This window comes from Pagrus pagrus, assembly GCF_965226575.1.
Source record: "Pagrus pagrus genome assembly, chromosome: 16".
Classification (NCBI taxonomy): Eukaryota; Metazoa; Chordata; class Actinopteri; order Spariformes; family Sparidae; genus Pagrus; species Pagrus pagrus.
This window is the reverse complement of record NC_140200.1, coordinates 14,554,398-14,572,257: the sequence shown is the minus strand read 5'-3', so window position 1 is coordinate 14,572,257 and position 17,860 is coordinate 14,554,398. Positions and strand designations below refer to the sequence as shown.

Below are 17,860 nucleotides of genomic sequence, written 5' to 3'. Positions count from 1 at the left end.
ATTTAGCTCCACGACATGTGAAGTCGATCTTTATTCTTTTAGTTTGACTTTTACAAGATGAAGTTTGTCTTTGAATCCATGCCCAAATTGCAAACATATTTTTTCCTCACCTCTTATTTCCTCTTTATAGATCTGAGTGTCAACGGACCCGAGACAGACTCTCTACTCACAAGCAACATGGCACCAATGTTCCCTGCATTTAAAGGTGAGTCATATTTATCAGTGCCTCTTCCGGAGATGAGAATGAGAGTCCAGTGATGAATCAGTTAAAAATGTACTGCCAGAGTTGTCAGGAAGGTTCATCTGCCAGCTGAATGAGAAGCTTTTGAGCTGAATGGGAGCTGAACAATTTAATTAACCGAAGAGATCAAAACTAGACATTATGTCATGCACTGTTTTGTTAAATTGTTCGACATTCAAGTTTTCCGAGGGCAGGTATTGTGGGTTGCCAGTTCTCATCGCCATTTTTATTCAATATTATACTTTTCAAAGCTGATTTTATAGTAACAGCCTATACTTTTGGTTCTTAAATACACATAACAGGAGTCCAAAAATCCAAACCGCCGTGATTATATGGGTTTACTGTGCTTTAATTTACTTAAGCTCTTTCTGTAAAGCACAATTAAAGGTTTAGTCAGAGGAACTTTTTCCAGACTTAATCCTCCTGCCATCCTTCTGTGAACACCGCAGTATCCTTCACAATCAGATTCACTTTAAAGGTGTTTCTGTTTGTGTGATTCACCAGAACGTGTTCATAAAAAACACGTCATGTATTTACAAACTTGAATGGAATGAATGTTTGTTCACTCCTGTCATTTTTGTTGTAAGTTGCTTAATTCTGCTGTGAATCCCACATCTGTACCTGCACTCACAGCATTACGCCACCTGTGTCATATGTGAGAGTGTGTGGATGTCATCAATGATTCAGTTGTGTAACGCTGTCTGCCGGGCTTTGTTGAAACTTGTTGATAATGTCGGGTGATTAATGTATTGAAAGGTTCGGATCACACAGCTCCAGTTGGTTTTCTCTTGAGGCCACCCATACCGTAAATGGAAACTCACTCACTTATGTGAGGTCCCACGGAAGAAAAACCCCTTTGATCGACTGTTTGTGTGTGTTGGAACGCTCGAAATTGATCGGCTAACAGATGCTGCCCCCTTGTGGCGAATTACTATGTTTACAATGTGTGAACTGTTTCAGATGAGGGAGGAGGCAGGAAATGCAGAAAGTTGGTTACGATTTTAAAATAAGGGTAGAGGTGCCTCCCTAGTGTCATTTGTCAAAAAGACTTTGACTCCCCGGCGAAGGCTTCATGTCAAAATGAGTTTGACTACATGACCACGCCGTGAAAATAAAGGCATTTTAGTAGTTTAAAAGAGGGTGTCTTAGAGTTTTTTGGTTAGTTATTAACTCAAATATATCACTACAAATGTCAAAAATAACTTTTCATGATCAAATAACAACATCTGATCCAAACAATATTCCGTAATCCTTATACAATACAATTCAATCAGCCCATAAATAACTAAGATAGATAGATTTACTTACTACATATTAAAAATGACAGCAATACAATTCAGGGAAAGTCTTTCTCATGACAAAAGATAGATGAGATCTATAACGCTCTCATATCTTTATTTTCAGTAATGAAATGTGAACTTGAGTCATTGTGACTGAGTCTGATGACTTGCAACTTGACCTGACAGATAATAAACTATGTGAGACTCAACTTGGACTCTGGTTCAATTCCCAGCTAGTAGTAGTAGTAGTGGTAGTGGTAGTGTGTAGTAGCAGGAGTAGACTGTAGTAGATAGGGGTAGTAGGAATAGGAGTAGATAGTAGTAGTAGTTGTAGTGGTATTAGTGGTGGTAGTAGTGGCAGTAACAGCAGTAGCAGTAGCACCACTAGTAGCAGTCATAGCTCAATGGTAGTAGCAGCAGGACTACATAGTAGTATCACTAGTAGTAGTAGCAGTAATATCTCAGTGTCTTGGAGGTTGAGTGAGTAGTCCAGTAATCAGAAGGTTACAAAATCTGCCTACCAACACCTCTAAAGCTCACTAATCAAAGCACTCTATGATAGTTTAAACTTCACCAAATATGAAAATGACGTGTTAATTACAGCTCTCAGAGCTGCTGGTAAGCAGATTTTGTTTTCCTCGGACAGAGCCAGGCGAGCAGTTTCCCTCTGTTTCCAATGTTTGTGCTAACCGTCTCACTCAAGTAGACACGAGAGTTGTATTTTATCTAACTCTAAGAAAGTGAATAAGTGCACGTCCCACAATGACAAATTATTCCTTTCAGGTTTAACTTCTAAAAAGCTTATCGCTAGCTTTTCTCCCAACCACAGTTGTGATGTTTTGTTGGCGAGCTCAAAAGTTTTTGTGCGTCTTCTCCCTGACTGCAGATGTTTGGGCCCATGTCCACGATGTGCTGCTTCCAAAACATTCTCAACAGATGAACGGAGTCAACATCATGAGTGGGCCGATATTCGATGGAGACTATGACGGAAACGTTGATGCACTCAAAGCAATCTCAGGGTAAGTCAGCAGCACCCACTCATGTAGGCTCCACCCAAATATTAGTTTAATGATCAGCTAATCTGCCTATTATTTTCTTGATTAACTGATGATTGTTTGTCTAAATAATGTCAGAAAAAGGGTTAAAATACCATTTATGTCTTCCCAGAGCTCAAAGTGACATATTTAAAGTGCCTGTTTTTTTGTCTGACTTACTGTCCAGAACCTAAGATACTCAGTTTACTGTCATATAGGAAAATAGAAAAAGAAAAGCTGCATATCCTCACATTTGAGAAGCTTATAACGGTGAGTTTTGGGCCTTTTTGCTTGAAATATAACTAAAACAATTATCTAAATAACTGCAGATCAATGGATAAAATGATTATTCAACAAATTTTTCCCATGGTGGTCCTTGAAACTAACTCAGCAACATAGGTTAGAGTTTATTTTGTTTATTCAGCCTTCTTAAATAGGTTATAGAGGAAACCAGTAACGGGTCGTGGTTGATATTGAAACTAACATTGAGGTTTCATCTTCTCATGAATACTCGGCCTCTAAAAATACCATTCTTCAGACTTAAAATACTATAATTATCTATTCTGTTGGTTTTTTCATAGTTTATTTTTGAGAAAGGAAACCTTCCTTCACTCTCAGCTCTGATGCAAGTGTTCAGTCAAAAAGACGTGTTTTTAGCGTTAGTCGAGGAAAACGTTTGATAAAAGAGTCGTTCTGAGGGGTAACTGTGTGTTCATGTGGTGTCAATCATCCCCTGTGATTTTAAATGTTCTGTGAGCACACATCACAAGTGAAAATCCTTCTAGAGCGGAGGCAAAAATCATTTTAAAGCCTGTGATCTCATGTTTCTTCAGGAATGAGGCTCCTATTCCGACACATTTCTTCATCATCCTGACCAGCTGTGGGAACTCGACCTTCAGCCCTGTTAACTGCGAGGGTCCCCTGCAGGCCAAGTCCTTCATCCTGCCCCACAGACCTGACCACACAGAGAGCTGTGCTGTGAGTTCACACCGACGACTTATCTCCGACTCGTTTCTCCGCAACCTGCTGACAGATCCTACCGTGGAAAAAATGATCAAAGCTCCTAATTGTAGATGCATTTGTATTCATTTTCCATTTCTCTTCAGGATGGGTCGGACTTGACGTGGGTGGAGGAGTGGCTGCAGTTTCACTCAGCTCGAGTCCGAGACATCGAGCTCCTGACCGGACTCAGCTTCTACCACGACAGGATATCAGTGGAGGAGACGCTACAGCTCAAGACGCGTCTACAGACTGCTTAAAGAGACATTACCTAATGACGTTTCAATGTCCAAAGGAAGCCATATTGGTCTGCACGACAGGCCTCAGTCCACCTGAACACAGTAAAACGACCGTTCAGACCAAATTAAATTCCATCCAGGTTTTTTTTTTTCATATGTATGATTCCCAAAAAATGTTTTATAATAATTCAATGTCTGAGAGCCTTATAGATATATATATATATATATATGTTTGTTTTTGATCATGTTTTTATAAATGATTTTATAGAGAAAAGTCCGAGGGCATTTTTATTAATGAGACTCTGTAGCTCTGAACCAAAGATGTCGTCACATCTGCTGAGTGGCTCCAAAGTGTTTCCTAACATGGGAAAATTTGGCAGGAAATAAATAAAAGGGAAAAAGAAACATTTATTGATGAAAGGAGAATCTATTTATACTACAATTGTTTTTATTGGCAGGAGCACTTCGAGAACAACATGAAAATCTGGAAACAGTTGTGTCTGCTGCCAAACATCTGGAGCGCTGGCTGCAGCCGCCTGACAAACACCCAACATACGATTTGCTCCTCAAAGAGCCACATTTCATCTGCCAAATGTTCTCATTGTATGTTCATGGTTGTTAGTTTTGTGATGTCTTTATACAACACCACTGTTGTTTTTAGTTTTTTGTAAATTTCTGGTCTGATAAATGCCATTTTGAGATAATTATTTGAATTTTGAGTGCGTGTGTGTGTGTGTAAATGTATGTGTACTGTATGCATGGATGGATTATGAGACAAATTTGCCCCTGAGCACACACGTAAAAGCACATTTTGCAGCTGTTTGTTGTCTTGATGCATCTCTGTGGAGTTGTTTTGCCTCTCTTTGTTGTCATTTAGCATCTTTTTGTAGTCGTTTGCGTCTCTTCATGTTCGTTTTGTGCCTCTTTGTAGTTTTTTTGTGTCTCTGTAATTGTTTTGCATGTCTGAGGTTGTTTTATTTTGTCTCTTTTGAGTTGTTTTGTGTCCGTCAGTTGTCTTTTTGTATCTCTTTGTTGTCATTTGACATCAATTTGTCATCATTTTATGTCTTTTTGTTGTCACTTTTGTCGTCTTTGTAGTCATTTTGTGTGTCTTTGTGGTCGTTTCACATCTCTTGATGTTCAATTTGTTTTTCTTTGGAGTCGTTTTGTATCTCTTTATGGTTGTTTTGCTGCCTTTCAAGGTCTTTTTACCTCTAGCCATTTTCAATCCCTCAAAACAGCTCATTTGTAGTTGTGTTGTATCTCTTGTGGTTGCTTTTCACCTTTTAAAGTTGTAATCTTGTCTTCTGAGGTCTCTACATCTTTTTATGGTAGTTTTACATCTGTTTGTAGTGGTTTTATGTTACTTTGAAGTCATTTTGCTTCTTTATAGTTGTTTAGCATCTTTTAGGAGTTGTTTTACACTTCTGTTGTCATTTTGCATCTCTTCATGTTTGTTTTGTGTCTCTACTTTTTTTGTCTGTAGTTTGCGTCTTTCTGTAGTGATGTCTTTTGTTTTGCTACCTTTCAGGGTCATTTTGCATCGCTAGGCATTTTCAATCTCAAAACAGCTCGTTTGTAGTTGTATTATGTCTCATATAGTCGCTTCACGCCTTTTTAAGGTTATATTTCGTGTGGTTGCTTTACATGTTTTCATGGTAGTTTTTCATTTTTTGTTGTGACTTTATGTCACTTTGTAGTCATTTTGTCATTTAGCATCTGTCATTTTACATCTCTTTGTTGTGGTTTAACATCTCTTTGTAGTTGTTTTTAATCTCTTTTTTTTGTATTTTTGCATCTCTTTGTAGTCGATAAACATATCCTTGTAGTCATGTCACATCCCTTTGTAGTCGTTTTGCATCTCTAGTGGTCGTTTTGCGTCTCTTTCAGTGACATTCAGCAGTTCAGCAGAACTCGGTAGTGCGGCTGTTGTTGTGCTGTAGAGGAAGAGAGGCTGTGTGTGCCGGGTCGTCCTATTCAGTAATCCATCCATGACTGTTTGTGTAAATGTGTTTGTGTGGTAGCTGAAAATATTTCTGATATCAGTACAGTTTCTGTTCAATGTTTTTATTTGTGCTCTGGAAGTTGAGGCTTTAGTTGTGGAGAGTAAGAGATTTATCCAGTTCCATTCTGTGTACAGTTTTGTGCAGTTTTGTCAGAAATGGCTGCAAGGGTCAAATCATTTCATCATAAAACAACTCTTCTACACTGACCATGAGACTCTTTATTCCTCACAGCTACACCAGGGCTGCACAGAAATACTTTCTGCACACTGTGTTACATAACAAAGGAAAGCAAAATGTGAGATACAGCCCACCCACAGTTGCACTGTGTCGGCCATCTCTAGATTGCAACAGTATGTGCAAACACAAAAAGGAAGGAAACCAAGCTCTGTATTTTTCCCTCGGTGTATAAAACCTGCCACTTCCTTGGGTTGACCACTCTGGCAGTGCAGTAAGCCTCAAGGTAAGATGTTGCAGCTTTTTGCTCTGCACCTCTTTACTCTGCAGCGACCTAGTTCTCATGTCACAAACCTGAACTTGCTTTCCTTTTGACGTGCTGACGCAGGCTTGATGGTCTCGTTATCACCAAAGTCAAGATCACAGGATTGAGCAACAAAGAGGTGTGTTGAGTAAATCTTTTGTAATCACATTTTTGGGAAAGTCCACAGTGAGTGCTGCTAGAAGTCGTATAGAGTAGATGAATGTACTGTAACTGAAATTTCCTGTTCTGTGTACTACAGTGTTGTGTACTTTTCTCCTGGAGTTGCTTGAGGTGTACTGACCTGTTGATGTACAAGAAAGCTTATATTTCTTAACTTCAGTTTTGGTTCAAAGTGTAACACTTGAATAATTTCTTTTTCACTTAAAGGATAAATTCACCCATAAAATTGTGCTGTTAGTTCACATCATCAAAGCTAAAGTGTACTACAGATGTCCTTGAAAGCATCTCAGTGAGTTTCTTTCATTAACACAAAACTTTCTGTTACAGTAATTTACATATTTTCTCCTATTTTTTTCTGCGTCTCCTATTGGAAAGTGATATTTTTCTTGGCAGCTTTTGAATCCAAGTATGTTGATACTTGGCAGCTCATTTGGTAAATGAAAAACAACCTTAAAATGGTTCCCTACAGCTACTCTGGCGTAATCCAAGTCTCTGGAAGCCCTGAGATCCCAAATTGATTTGAAAAGACAATATTTACAATACTTGTGGACAAGATCCTGCATCCACTCAGATGGGTTGTGCGCTAGTCTGCAGATATGCAGCCTTACAGAAAGTGGCCAAAAAGGGCTCATAATGTCTGCGAGGGAGCCTTCATGCCCTCAACAGTTTGACCAATAGACAGCCCTAAACCCTTACTGGCAGACTTACCGGGAACATGCCTCAGAGTCTGTGAGCGTGGACATTGGGAATGGGCCTTGGATTACGCCAGACAAGCTGTATGGAGCCATCTTATCTTTGTTTTCAGATGTTTTTTCTTATCTTTTAAAACAAGTCTGCATCTACTTCAGTTGTTTAGGAGAATGCTGTTATGCTGTGAAGCTCCCGAAATTTTCTGTGGACCATGAAACGTCACCTGACTTTCCATCTGCGTCGGTTTGAGCAGATAATGATTTTTGGGTGAACTTATCCTTTAAGTCTTGGGCGGATGTTTGCAAAAACATGTGCTGGCAGAAGCAGTACAGTGAAAATGAAATGTAGAGATGGGGTTTCCTGCTTTTTTTTTAACATTTAATTTCATAGATGAGCTGTTGAAAACTACTTGGAAACCGGCTGAGTAAAAAATGTACCCTGATGTCAACACTATGAAGATAAATTCCTGCAAAGTATGTTGAGAATCTTTCAGCTCCGAGGAGGGTTTGTGTGACCTCGTCATGTTTTGGAAGAACAGGTCATCCTTTCTAAAATAAAGCACCACAGCTCATGTGTCAGAGCTTGTGGTGTGTGAGTTTGACCGTGAGTCGATGGGTTATTATTAAGAATTTGCTTGTGGTGCGCAGCCACGCTGCCGGGGCTGACTCGAGGTATGCAGTCGCTCTTGTGGGTCTGCCAGGAAACTCTGCCCTGGATGGGAAACATGTCAGAGACCATGTGATCAGTTCAGTCTTTCACACGGCATTAAGACTCCGTATTTGGGTCCAAGGGCAACCAGTCAGGTGTTCTTTACTGTCACTGCCGTTCTGCGGTGGGCTGATAGATGGCTCCCACCTTCTCTTCTCGGATGTGACCTCACCACTAAACCACGGACAGCTTGAATCATTATGGTCCTTTGCATTGTAGAGGCGAGTGTGAAATGAGTGTAGCTGCTTATGTTGACGTGATGAGGATCATGCACTTTACAAAGAAATAGCCTCTAATCAAACTGTCAATCTGAGAGCTACTGGTCTTCAAATGACCAAATCAAGCGTGAAGACACAACCGTCCTCCTGTAACATATTTCTCATGTTGCCTCATCGATATTTACAACTTGAGAGAATCCCTTCAGGCGTGGTGCACGTCAGCCGTGGACAGATAACAGCTGTGTGTCCCTCTGTGAGCCATGGGGCCTAATTACAGCTGACACTGATTGTTTTCTCCGGCAGCCTGGCAGCTCTGGATAGTAACAAGGACAGGCTCTTATCTAAAAAACACAGGCTGGCATCCAGCTATTCAACAAGCCACTTCCTCTCCTTTCCCCATGCTTCACTTGTCTTGGTTTTTATTCCAGGGATGTGCTCTATCTGAGGATGAGACTGTCTTGTGAGAGCTCAAAAAGATAGATAGACATTTTAGAGAAAACGCTTGCTCACCTTGTTGCGACCATGGAGAGGAGAGTCATACCACTGTCATGTTTGTATGGTAGCTAAATATGAAGCCAGGAGAGTAGCATAGCTTAGCATAAAGACTGGAAACGGGGAAACTGCTAGCCTGGCTGTGTCCAATTTTTGTGCGGATTAAACAAACAAGATATTAAATGTTTTCTCTTGAGGTTTAGAGGTGCTGGTATTAGGGATTTTGTACCCTTTGACTCGAGCCAGGCTAGCTGTTTCTTTTCCCTTCCTCTGCTAAGCTAAGCTAGTCAGCTGATGGCTGTTGCTGCATATTTACCATACAGACATGAGAGGTTTCATTTAGCTGTTTGCAAAAAAGCAAACGAGCAAGTTATTGCCTGTACTTTCACTTTTTCACAACAGACCTTGTAATCTTTATTTACAAAAGGATTGGAAGTTAAGCTCCCGGTGGTGACTTTCTTTTTGAAATGGGCATTTTGCTGTCTCAGTATAAACAAGCCCACTGACCGGCAAGAAAAAAGAAAAAAACAGAAGAAAGAAACTAGAACACAGACGCACATAAGCCATCAATAATGCAGGAGTTGGCATTTGGTTTGTTGTGCAGCCCGGCCATCAGTGAAACATCACTGCTCTTACTGCAGCTGAGGAACCACTTGTGGTTTGCCAGGAGAGAGGTTGAAAAAGCCTTGTGACACCGACATAAGAGCAGATACGAGTACACGAGTAGTGTGAGAAAAGCTGAGGGGAAGTAAATCAGGCTTTGTAGCTTAAAATATTACCTAAATGTTGTCGAAGTGTGTTTCAGTTTCAGATCGCATCAGATCCTGTATGGCTCCGAGGAGCTCTGAGGTGACTCTGGCTATCTGCGTCATCAGGTAGCAGACTTGTCGTTCTCCTGACATGAATATTAAAAGAGGGTATTTCCGCAGTTGTAGGGGGTAATAAGTGAACCTTAATCATCCAAGTGGAAACACTACAACTTGCTATATCTGCTCAGGGGGGCTATATCTGGCTCTGACGTGGATGGAGATTCTGTGGAGATCAGAATCAGGAGAAGGGGGATCTGAACAAAATCATCTTTACTATCTCTTTTTTTTTTCTTTCAGCTGCTCCGGAGGACTGAGGAGGAGGTCTGAGCCTGGGGCCAGTAAAAGGGGGAGGGTTAAAGAGCAGAGGAGGACGAGACAGGAACAAAAAGAAGAAGCAGAGAGGAAGAGAGGCAGAGACAGAGAGGACCAGTGAGAGTGACAGATGATCAGAGACTGTTGTTTCAACATGGATTTGAGCTTTCTTCAAGCTCTGGAGAGAGAAAGAGTACTGGAGGTTCTTCGGAGAGACAAACAGCTGCGTATCATAGAAGAAGACAGGATAAGGTGAGTCATTTAAGACCATTTTCATGCATACTTCTGTGAAATACTTGTTACTGATGCTGAAAGGAGGTGATGCAGCCTCCTTTGCACTAGACCATCAACCAACGAGGATAATAGAAAGCAATCATGTCGATTTTGTCTTTTGTCTGCTACCAAATGAAGTAGTATTCCTACCACTTCATACTACTTGCACATGGTTTCAGTAATACATACTGATCTACCTACAGAGACCAGTATATTTTATTATCTGGATGTCGAATTATAAAGAAAGGATGATTAAAACTTTGCAAATCATCACTCTAACCTTGACAGAAGATGTGTTTTGTTTAGTAAAATAAAAGTTTTGACACCGACAGTTAACAATGTCTGTGATTCCCGCCGTCTTCCCCTCAGGAGGATGAAATGTGAGCTCCAGGAGCTGCGGAGAAGAGGTGCGAAGAGCTTCGCCCGGCAGTACGGCGAGCGGACCTGCGCCCGCTGCCAGAGGCCGCTGGGAAAGTTCTGGAACTCTGGCGCCGTCTGCCGAGGCTGCAGCCACCGGATCTGCAGCAGGTGTCGCGTTGGTGCGGCGGACTGGAAGTGCACCGTGTGCCACGCCTACAGGTGCGGTACAGAGCTAAACCACCTGCTTAACATTTGAGTCAGTGGTGCTCAAATCACAGCACAGAATGACTGTATGTGTCTGCTTCACTCCGGCTTTTACTCCGTCTAAAACTATAATGAGTGGGTTTACGTCAGCTTGTCTTGCCCCTTTAAACTTTGGGGCAACATAAATCTAAACATTTTTAGAATAATATATTACAACAACCCATTTTATACTAACTCTCCACTCCAAACACTAGAGTGTTAGCGACTAGCTGGTGAACAGTTTAGCATTCAGCAGCTAAAGAGCCGGAGCTTCTGCTGAGGGCCCAGTAGAGACCAAACACAGAGCTAAAGAGCTGAAAGACAGTGAATATTAGACTTGACAGAGATCAAACTCAACTCCAAATGACTGATACCAGAGCTCCATAACATTAGATATGCTAGCTATGGTGATTTATTTTTTCATTATACAACACAGGGTTGCATAACGAAATGAAAGTTTGTGACTCCTTCATGCTACACAAACAAGAAATAATTGTGTAGTGCATTTTAAAAAATTTGTGTCATCAGCTACAAGATGATGATGATGATGATGAGGTCAGCATCTTCACATTAAAAGCTCAACATCAGTTAAACGCCGTCCAACTTTGGTTGCGTTTGAGCACCAAGCATCAAGGACAGCATAACCTAAAAGTAGTAATGTAGTCAGGTACAGTAACTACAGTAGCTGTACTTACTGCCTCTTCTTTTTCAGTATGAGTACAGGTAATTAACAATGATGTGTCAGCGGAGAGCGACGAGGGCGCCGATGAATACCAATGCCTTTCTGTACTGTAACTGACGTTTTGAAACTTACATCATGGCGTTTGGAAACTAGACTGAGATCTTTTATGTAAAGTTTCGATCAGCTCCATGAAAAGGTCCTTTTAAATTGAGCTTGTAAGAGAGCAAAAACTCCAAAAAATCATTGCATTCTCAGAAACACATTTTCAGAAACTCATCAGTGGCTTCTCTCAAATGTGAAATGTGCTTTTCTTGCTCACAGGGAGGTGAAGATCCGGTCTGGAGAGTGGTTCTTGGAGCAGAGGGCGCTGAAATTTTCAGTCACCACAGGTTTGTTTACAAAATTCAGACTGCAGGTGTTCATGGTTGATTTATTTTTAATTTCACTGTTACAATTAATTATTAACACTCCCTTGATATCATCCAGTTCAGCTACATCAAGTGATAAAATATGGATGATCTGAGCTGTGTTTTTCTAAGCCGCGAAAGTATAGTCAGAAGAGGCTGAGTGGGGATATTTTATTGTGTGAGTTTGTCAGTCTTGGATCGACAGGGATGCTTTAATTGTGTCTTGTGTTTTATTAATCTTTACATAGTTGATACATGTTTCAGATTTGGCCCTACAAGAGAGTATAATGACTTTTAGACTGTTTAAACAGTTGCAGGGAAGTCCTTTTTAGTGTCACTGAAATGATAAACTGTCCTGTCATGCTGATCTCCACCCATCTCTTTGACAGTATGCAAACATTTGGCTTTCACGTTTGTGGTGCCGTGTGTCATTCATGATATTCATCTTCTTTACAGACAAAAATGAGACAGTCGGGGAGAAGCTACTACAGACCTACAACGTGCTGAGGTACGAGGAATCTTAACGTGTTGGTTTTTTTTGTGAATGAAATACTTCAAAAAACAGAACAGAAACTTAACATGCTATTTCTTATGTTTCTTACAGTCATATATCAGTCGTACCGCCCACTCCTCCACCCTACTCGGATCAGTTTCTGAGCAGATCAGGGGTAAAATGCCGGCACATTTCCACCATTATTTCACAGCTGATGTGTAAAATATATAAACGGAGCACCAATTAATGTTGTGTTTTGATCTGCAGGATATGAAAAGCTCAAAACCTTTCACCAAATCTGTGGAAGATCTGATGGTTTACTTCACCAGTCATATTAAAAGTAAGTTCCTGTTTCATTAAGCTCCATCTAATCAGTTTAACGCTTCATATTTACTTAACAACACAAAATGCAACACATGTGCATCTTCGGTGAGAAGATGTTGCTGCAGATTGAGAGTTAGAAGCATGACTTCCTCTGGATGTTATCATGATAATCAGATTTTGTAGTGCAGCAGTGACCACAAAGGAAATACATCTGAAATGATGTGATGTCCCATACACGTCTCTTGTGTCATCATCCTGACTGCGTCAGCAGAAGTTGCACAGGATGATGAGAAGAGATAACGGCACTGCAAAAACCCCTCTGATACCAAGCAACTTTTTTATTTTTAGGACATTTTGGTTATTTCTTGTTCACTTTGTTCTCCTTTCTACGATTCAAAGTGCCCAATTTCTCTTTTTTGGTTGCAGAGATTTCCACTTCTCAGAACGACCTGCGGGGAGATCTGCTGAGAGTCGAAAGCAGCCGGAGAGGATCCCGCTTCAACTACTCCACCCAGAAGAGCCTGTCTGACACGGACATCAACAAATCTAGCACTGTGAGTCGGTTGCAGCACTTCATACATCCCGTACGGTAACGAGAGACAGCGAGGGCCTCAGACACGCCCAAAAAAACAGAAAACACAAAAATTTCCCACTGATTAATTTGCTGCGTGCTTGTTTAGATGCTAATGAGAACAAGTGTCTTGAAGTAATGTAAGACCTTTACTGACCCCTACTGGTGACAAGAAGGAATAACTATCAGTCTGCAAAAGCACAGTGAAGAACTGGTCCTCCTTCTTTTTCCAGCTCGTCAAAGGCCCCAGTCTCCCAAACCTGTTCAAGAAAAGCAAAGACAGCGACCATGAAGGCTCCTCCACCGGGGCAGAAGAAGAAACTTCCTTTGGTTCTGAGTACTCTGGAGGAAAGAGAGTAAGTAGAAGCTGATGATAACAGAAAAAGTAACATCCTGTGATGATTGTAATCATTTCAGCCCCTTTTCTGCATGTTCTGTACTCTTGTTAATAAAGTCCTTTAGTATCATAAACTAGGAAGCTACAGCCTGTATTTTACCTCCTCAGGGCAGTAACAGCAGCATCAGCACAGACTGCGGCCTCTTCGAGGGTGTCAGCGTGGCCGGAGAGCTGGAGCTGGCTCTGGCCTACAACACCAACGCCTCCTGTCTGGAGATCACAGTCGGCGCCTGCAGAAATCTCACCTATGGAGATCTTAAGAGGAAGAAGTGTCACCCGTAAGGATAATAAATGTCTGCATCAGTATGACCTCATTTTGTTGACGGACCTCAGCAATCCTGTATGTGTTGTTTCTTCGTGCAGATACGTCAAACTCTACGTGCTGCCGGAAAAGAACAAAATGAAGACGACAGTCAAGAAAAACACGACTGATCCGGTTTATAACGAGGTTTTAAAGGTAAAAAGAAAAATGAAAATACTTTTGCAGTTAGTTTGGTGTCGTATCTTGCTATTTAAATTAAACCTCTTTGCCTCGTTTCTGACAGTATCGCGCAGACCGCCACCAGCTGTTTGGAAAGAGACTGCAGGCCTCTGTGTGGCATTCAGGAACCCTGACGAGGAAGACGTTTCTCGGAGAGGTCCTCATCCCACTGGACGGCTGGAGGTTTGAGGACAAGGCCTCCCAGTGCTTCAACTGGTACCCACTTTGTACAAAGGTAAGGAAGCAGAGGAAGATTCAGATGTCCAACTGGGATGTTACACAGATGATGAGAAGTGGAATAAAGGATCTGTTGTCTACTGACACCCAAAGTGTTCAGTATCAAAGGAATAGTTAGTCATGTAGTTGTCTGATGCATTACTTCATTTAGAGGCTTCATATGAACTTTTTTCCTTATTCTTTGTTTTATTTTCTGTGTCAATCAGGCTGAGAGTCCACAGGGAGGCGCTGTGGAGCAGGACGGAGGAGAACTGCTGGTCGGGGTCAAGTTCAGCTCCTACAAGCAGGGTGAGCTCCTGCAGCTCAGCTCCCTTAAAGAAAAACACCCACATCTGTCTGTTCGCCAAATCATTTAATATTAATTTATTGTGATAATTATTTAATAATCACATATCTGCATTTTCATCTGATAAAACGTCTATTGGTCATCCTTAAATATTAAAATTGTCAGTACGTACAAAAACACTACATAATGTCTGATTATGCAATCTTGTGTTTAACTTGCTTATTTATTTATTTTTACTTATTTGTGTTTTTTCTATTGAGTTTTGACCGGTACTCTCTCAAACCACACGGAGCATTACATCTCTTAATTTAAAATAAAATATAAATATCACCAAAGCCTATTTTTTATTGTCTTTTTCAGAAAGTTTGGGCTGGGTGTCGTGGGACTGAGACAAATAAAACCTAATTGAACTGGAGTTGCACCAGCAATTTTACATGATTTATAAAAACAATTAGTGGTCACTCTAATAAGAATTCAACAGCTCATAAAACTTGTTAGCTAATAAAAAAAGAAATATACTTTAGGTTCTAGCTGTATATACATGACGTATAAGAGCTTGTTTACCTCCCAGATCATTATAGTAGATTACAACGTATTTTCGGGTGTGGTTATCATGTGGTTTAATGTGCTAGACATGCTACATGTGACAACCAACAATTCAAGAGTAGGCGTTCAACACTTAGCTTCAGCTTTACAACAATAAATAAAGGTTGACATTTAAAGAGCTACTTTACAAGACACAAATAAAACGAGCCAGCAGGTCTCGGTTCTTTTATTACAGCACTAGCGGTCAGAAGAATGTCTCTTTTGGACTCTTCAGTGACAGTCCTGCTCCTCACAGAGGTTAACACTGTGCCACATGGCAATGATCGACTAGCTGTCCTTATCAAAGGTGCCAAAAACCTTCCCATTAATGCAAACACTGGTCAGAACACCTGCGTCAGAGTGTAAATACACCTCATTGTGGCCCTGCGTGTCTCTTTGTGTGTGCGTTTCAGTGTCTGCAGGCCTGCGAGGTGTGTTATGTGTGTTCTGGTGTGTGTTTCTGAATGGATTAAAGACTGTAAGTGTTTAATTGGCATGAGGGTGTGTTTATGTAGCTGTTTGTGTATTGTGTTTAGGTGTCTGACTCTGCGAGCAGGCAGACAGCTCATCCAGCAGATGACGCCCATTTCTGAGGGTGAGACCGGGTGAGACCAGAACGGCTCTCTGAACCTGGAGATGTGGGACTGAACCCCTTCCTGTACCTCTGGGGCTCAAATAGGCCCTGGTAACAGCAGAGACGTCTGTAATCAAGTCCTACATAACTTATTCTCCGCTAACTTCACCTATGTCACATTAAAAGGTGTAAAACCTATGAGTAAGCAGACTTAGAGACCTTTTTAATTGACTATTAATGTAATTGTCAACAAAAGCTCCTCCTATGAATTATTTGTATACAGTAAATGTCAAAATATTGCAGTTGTATTCATGAAATTACATTTTGATTATAAGCTTGAAATGCATTGTATTTATTTGATTGTATTATAATTGTTATATTTATTAATAAAGTATTTATTTATAAACTGACATGAGATTTGAGCTCCATTTTGTTAATAACGGCCATGACATGCTGCTGAAAGCTCTGGGAGAGATCTAGTAAGTGAGTTGTGAGTTATGAATCAGGGTAAAAGCTGCCTGATCCACCTTAAAAGAGACGGGGATAAGAGAGACTGAACCAAAATATCAAAGTTGAAAGTCGTAAAACAATTAATGTAAAGATACTGAAAAGCTCTGTAGAGCTGAGGGGAACTGCAAAAAGACCTTTACATTAGAAGTAGGTTTTTGATCTATTGTTTATATAAAAATATTGATTGAAGCAGCTTTAAATTACTATTTCAGAGGCCAAGAATCAACCTTGAAGTGTCCAGTTTCAATGAACATTTATGAACTATTTAAAATGCGCCTGTGAATGATTAGTACGTGTATATGTGGCATGGTTTGTGACCAAGACAGAGATATTAGGCCCTTTAGGCCTTTAATTTTTTAACTGAGTGGAAGCTATGTTCTCAAAAACATAACGTTGTCACTTACCTGTAATATGAATCGCACGGTATTCTGAATGCATGTGTTTCAAACAAGGATGTTACATTAAAATCTGGAGTGTTGCAGGCATAGCCCCATTCATTTCTATAGAGAGCCAAAGCCCCCGCCAACTTTCGGTTTGCTCCATGGGACTTTATTTCAGAAAAACTTTGTCTGGTAATGAATGGAGAAAAACAGATATTTTTTTGATCCTGTTTGAATTGTGCCATGAATCACACTTATGAAGTGTGTCAATTTAAAAGATAATTTTCAATACAAGTCAATACAAACACAACATACAATGTTTTTCTGATATAACGTCCCATGGGGTGCACCGGAAGGGGCGTGGCTTCGGCTCTCTATAGAGCATGCGCACTAGAGACTTCCGCCAAACGAGCCGGCTAACTTCCGGTTTTGCTGCCAGCTAACTTGAATAGAATTAAAATTATCTATTCTTGCGGATCTTCTTTCCCCTTCTCTTCTTTCTTTTGTAGGACCGGATGGTTCAAGTTATGGCAGTCAAACGAGTCACGTCACTGACGATGTAATTCCTGCTAAGCTCAGTATTGTCAGCAGAGGGCGCTAGACTGAGCATCAGTAGCTGAAGCTAGCCGAGTAAGACAGGTAGTCAGTACGTGATGAGAAGAGACGCCACAGAGGAGTGTGTCCGACCTGAACTTTATTTTCACATTTCCAACAGGTAAGCGGGCTATACACGAAACCCTGTTCATAGAGAACAGTAGAAGATGTGAGGAGAGTCTGTATAAGTGACGTAAAGAGACATTGAATTTGACCGTGGTTGACAACGTGTGCTGTCTGGCGTCTCTAATGGCGGGCGCCCGTTAAGACAATTCTCCTAGCTTAAACCAAAAGACAACTTTCTGTGTAAGTGAACTGAACGCTCGGAGTTTAGAGACGTATGTGTGAGAGTAAACTGTGTGAAATATGCTGAACTGAGGAAATGTTTATAGCAACGTAGTTTAACCGTGCACAGTTTCGGGCAGGCTGAAGAGATTTTTGTGTCTACATGCTAGTGCTAGCCATTGCCAACATCCTACAACCTGTTATTTCTGTTATTCCCATAAAGTTGTTAAGTTTAAAGGAGCATTTCGTAAGATTTTTTTTGGAATAAGAGTTCACATGAGACTCACTGTTTTACATGCTTTTATTTTAACTTCTGTGAGGAGAATTACAGTGACTGATTTTGGTTTAAAATACTGTTAGATTAAGTCAATTTAAAAAATAGTAAAAAGACAAGTTAATACAATAATACTTAATGGACTGATGCATGAAATAATTACTTGTTACTTACCCTATGTTTTATGTAGATTAAGTTTATTCATTACTTACCTGTCT

The 17,860-nt window shown here is 40.6% G+C and overlaps 2 protein-coding genes across 5 annotated transcripts in view; both read left to right on the top strand.

Annotated features, from left to right (window-relative positions):
* enpp1 (ectonucleotide pyrophosphatase/phosphodiesterase 1) overlaps positions 1–6,006 on the top strand; it is a 34,757-nt gene extending 28,751 nt beyond the window's left edge. The window contains exons 21-24 of the mRNA XM_084378189.1: positions 131–205; positions 2,408–2,540; positions 3,389–3,533; positions 3,662–6,006. Coding sequence (XP_084234315.1) covers positions 131–205; positions 2,408–2,540; positions 3,389–3,533; positions 3,662–3,814 — 506 coding nt within the window. The 3' untranslated portion in view covers positions 3,815–6,006. The remainder of the gene's footprint in view (positions 1–130; positions 206–2,407; positions 2,541–3,388; positions 3,534–3,661) is intronic.
* A 157-nt stretch (positions 6,007–6,163) lies between these two features.
* Positions 6,164–15,938, top strand: sytl3 (synaptotagmin-like 3). 4 transcript variants are annotated; one of them, XM_084377361.1, is made up of 15 exons: positions 6,165–6,259; positions 6,362–6,416; positions 9,672–9,938; positions 10,329–10,538; positions 11,566–11,633; positions 12,108–12,159; positions 12,256–12,319; positions 12,412–12,484; positions 12,895–13,022; positions 13,273–13,395; positions 13,545–13,714; positions 13,800–13,893; positions 13,982–14,152; positions 14,361–14,442; positions 15,562–15,938. In XM_084377361.1, exons 3-15 carry the CDS (start codon positions 9,817–9,819, stop codon positions 15,567–15,569), a joined length of 1,365 nt encoding a protein of 454 aa, XP_084233487.1. In that variant the 5' UTR covers positions 6,165–6,259; positions 6,362–6,416; positions 9,672–9,816; the 3' UTR covers positions 15,570–15,938. The 4 variants fall into 4 exon arrangements, with proteins under 4 accessions (XP_084233484.1, XP_084233487.1, XP_084233485.1 ...); XM_084377358.1 differs by lacking the exon at positions 15,562–15,938 and having other exon boundaries at positions 6,164–6,259; positions 14,361–14,705; XM_084377359.1 differs by lacking the exons at positions 6,362–6,416; positions 15,562–15,938 and having other exon boundaries at positions 14,361–14,705.
* The last annotated feature ends 1,922 nt before the right edge of the window (positions 15,939–17,860 follow it).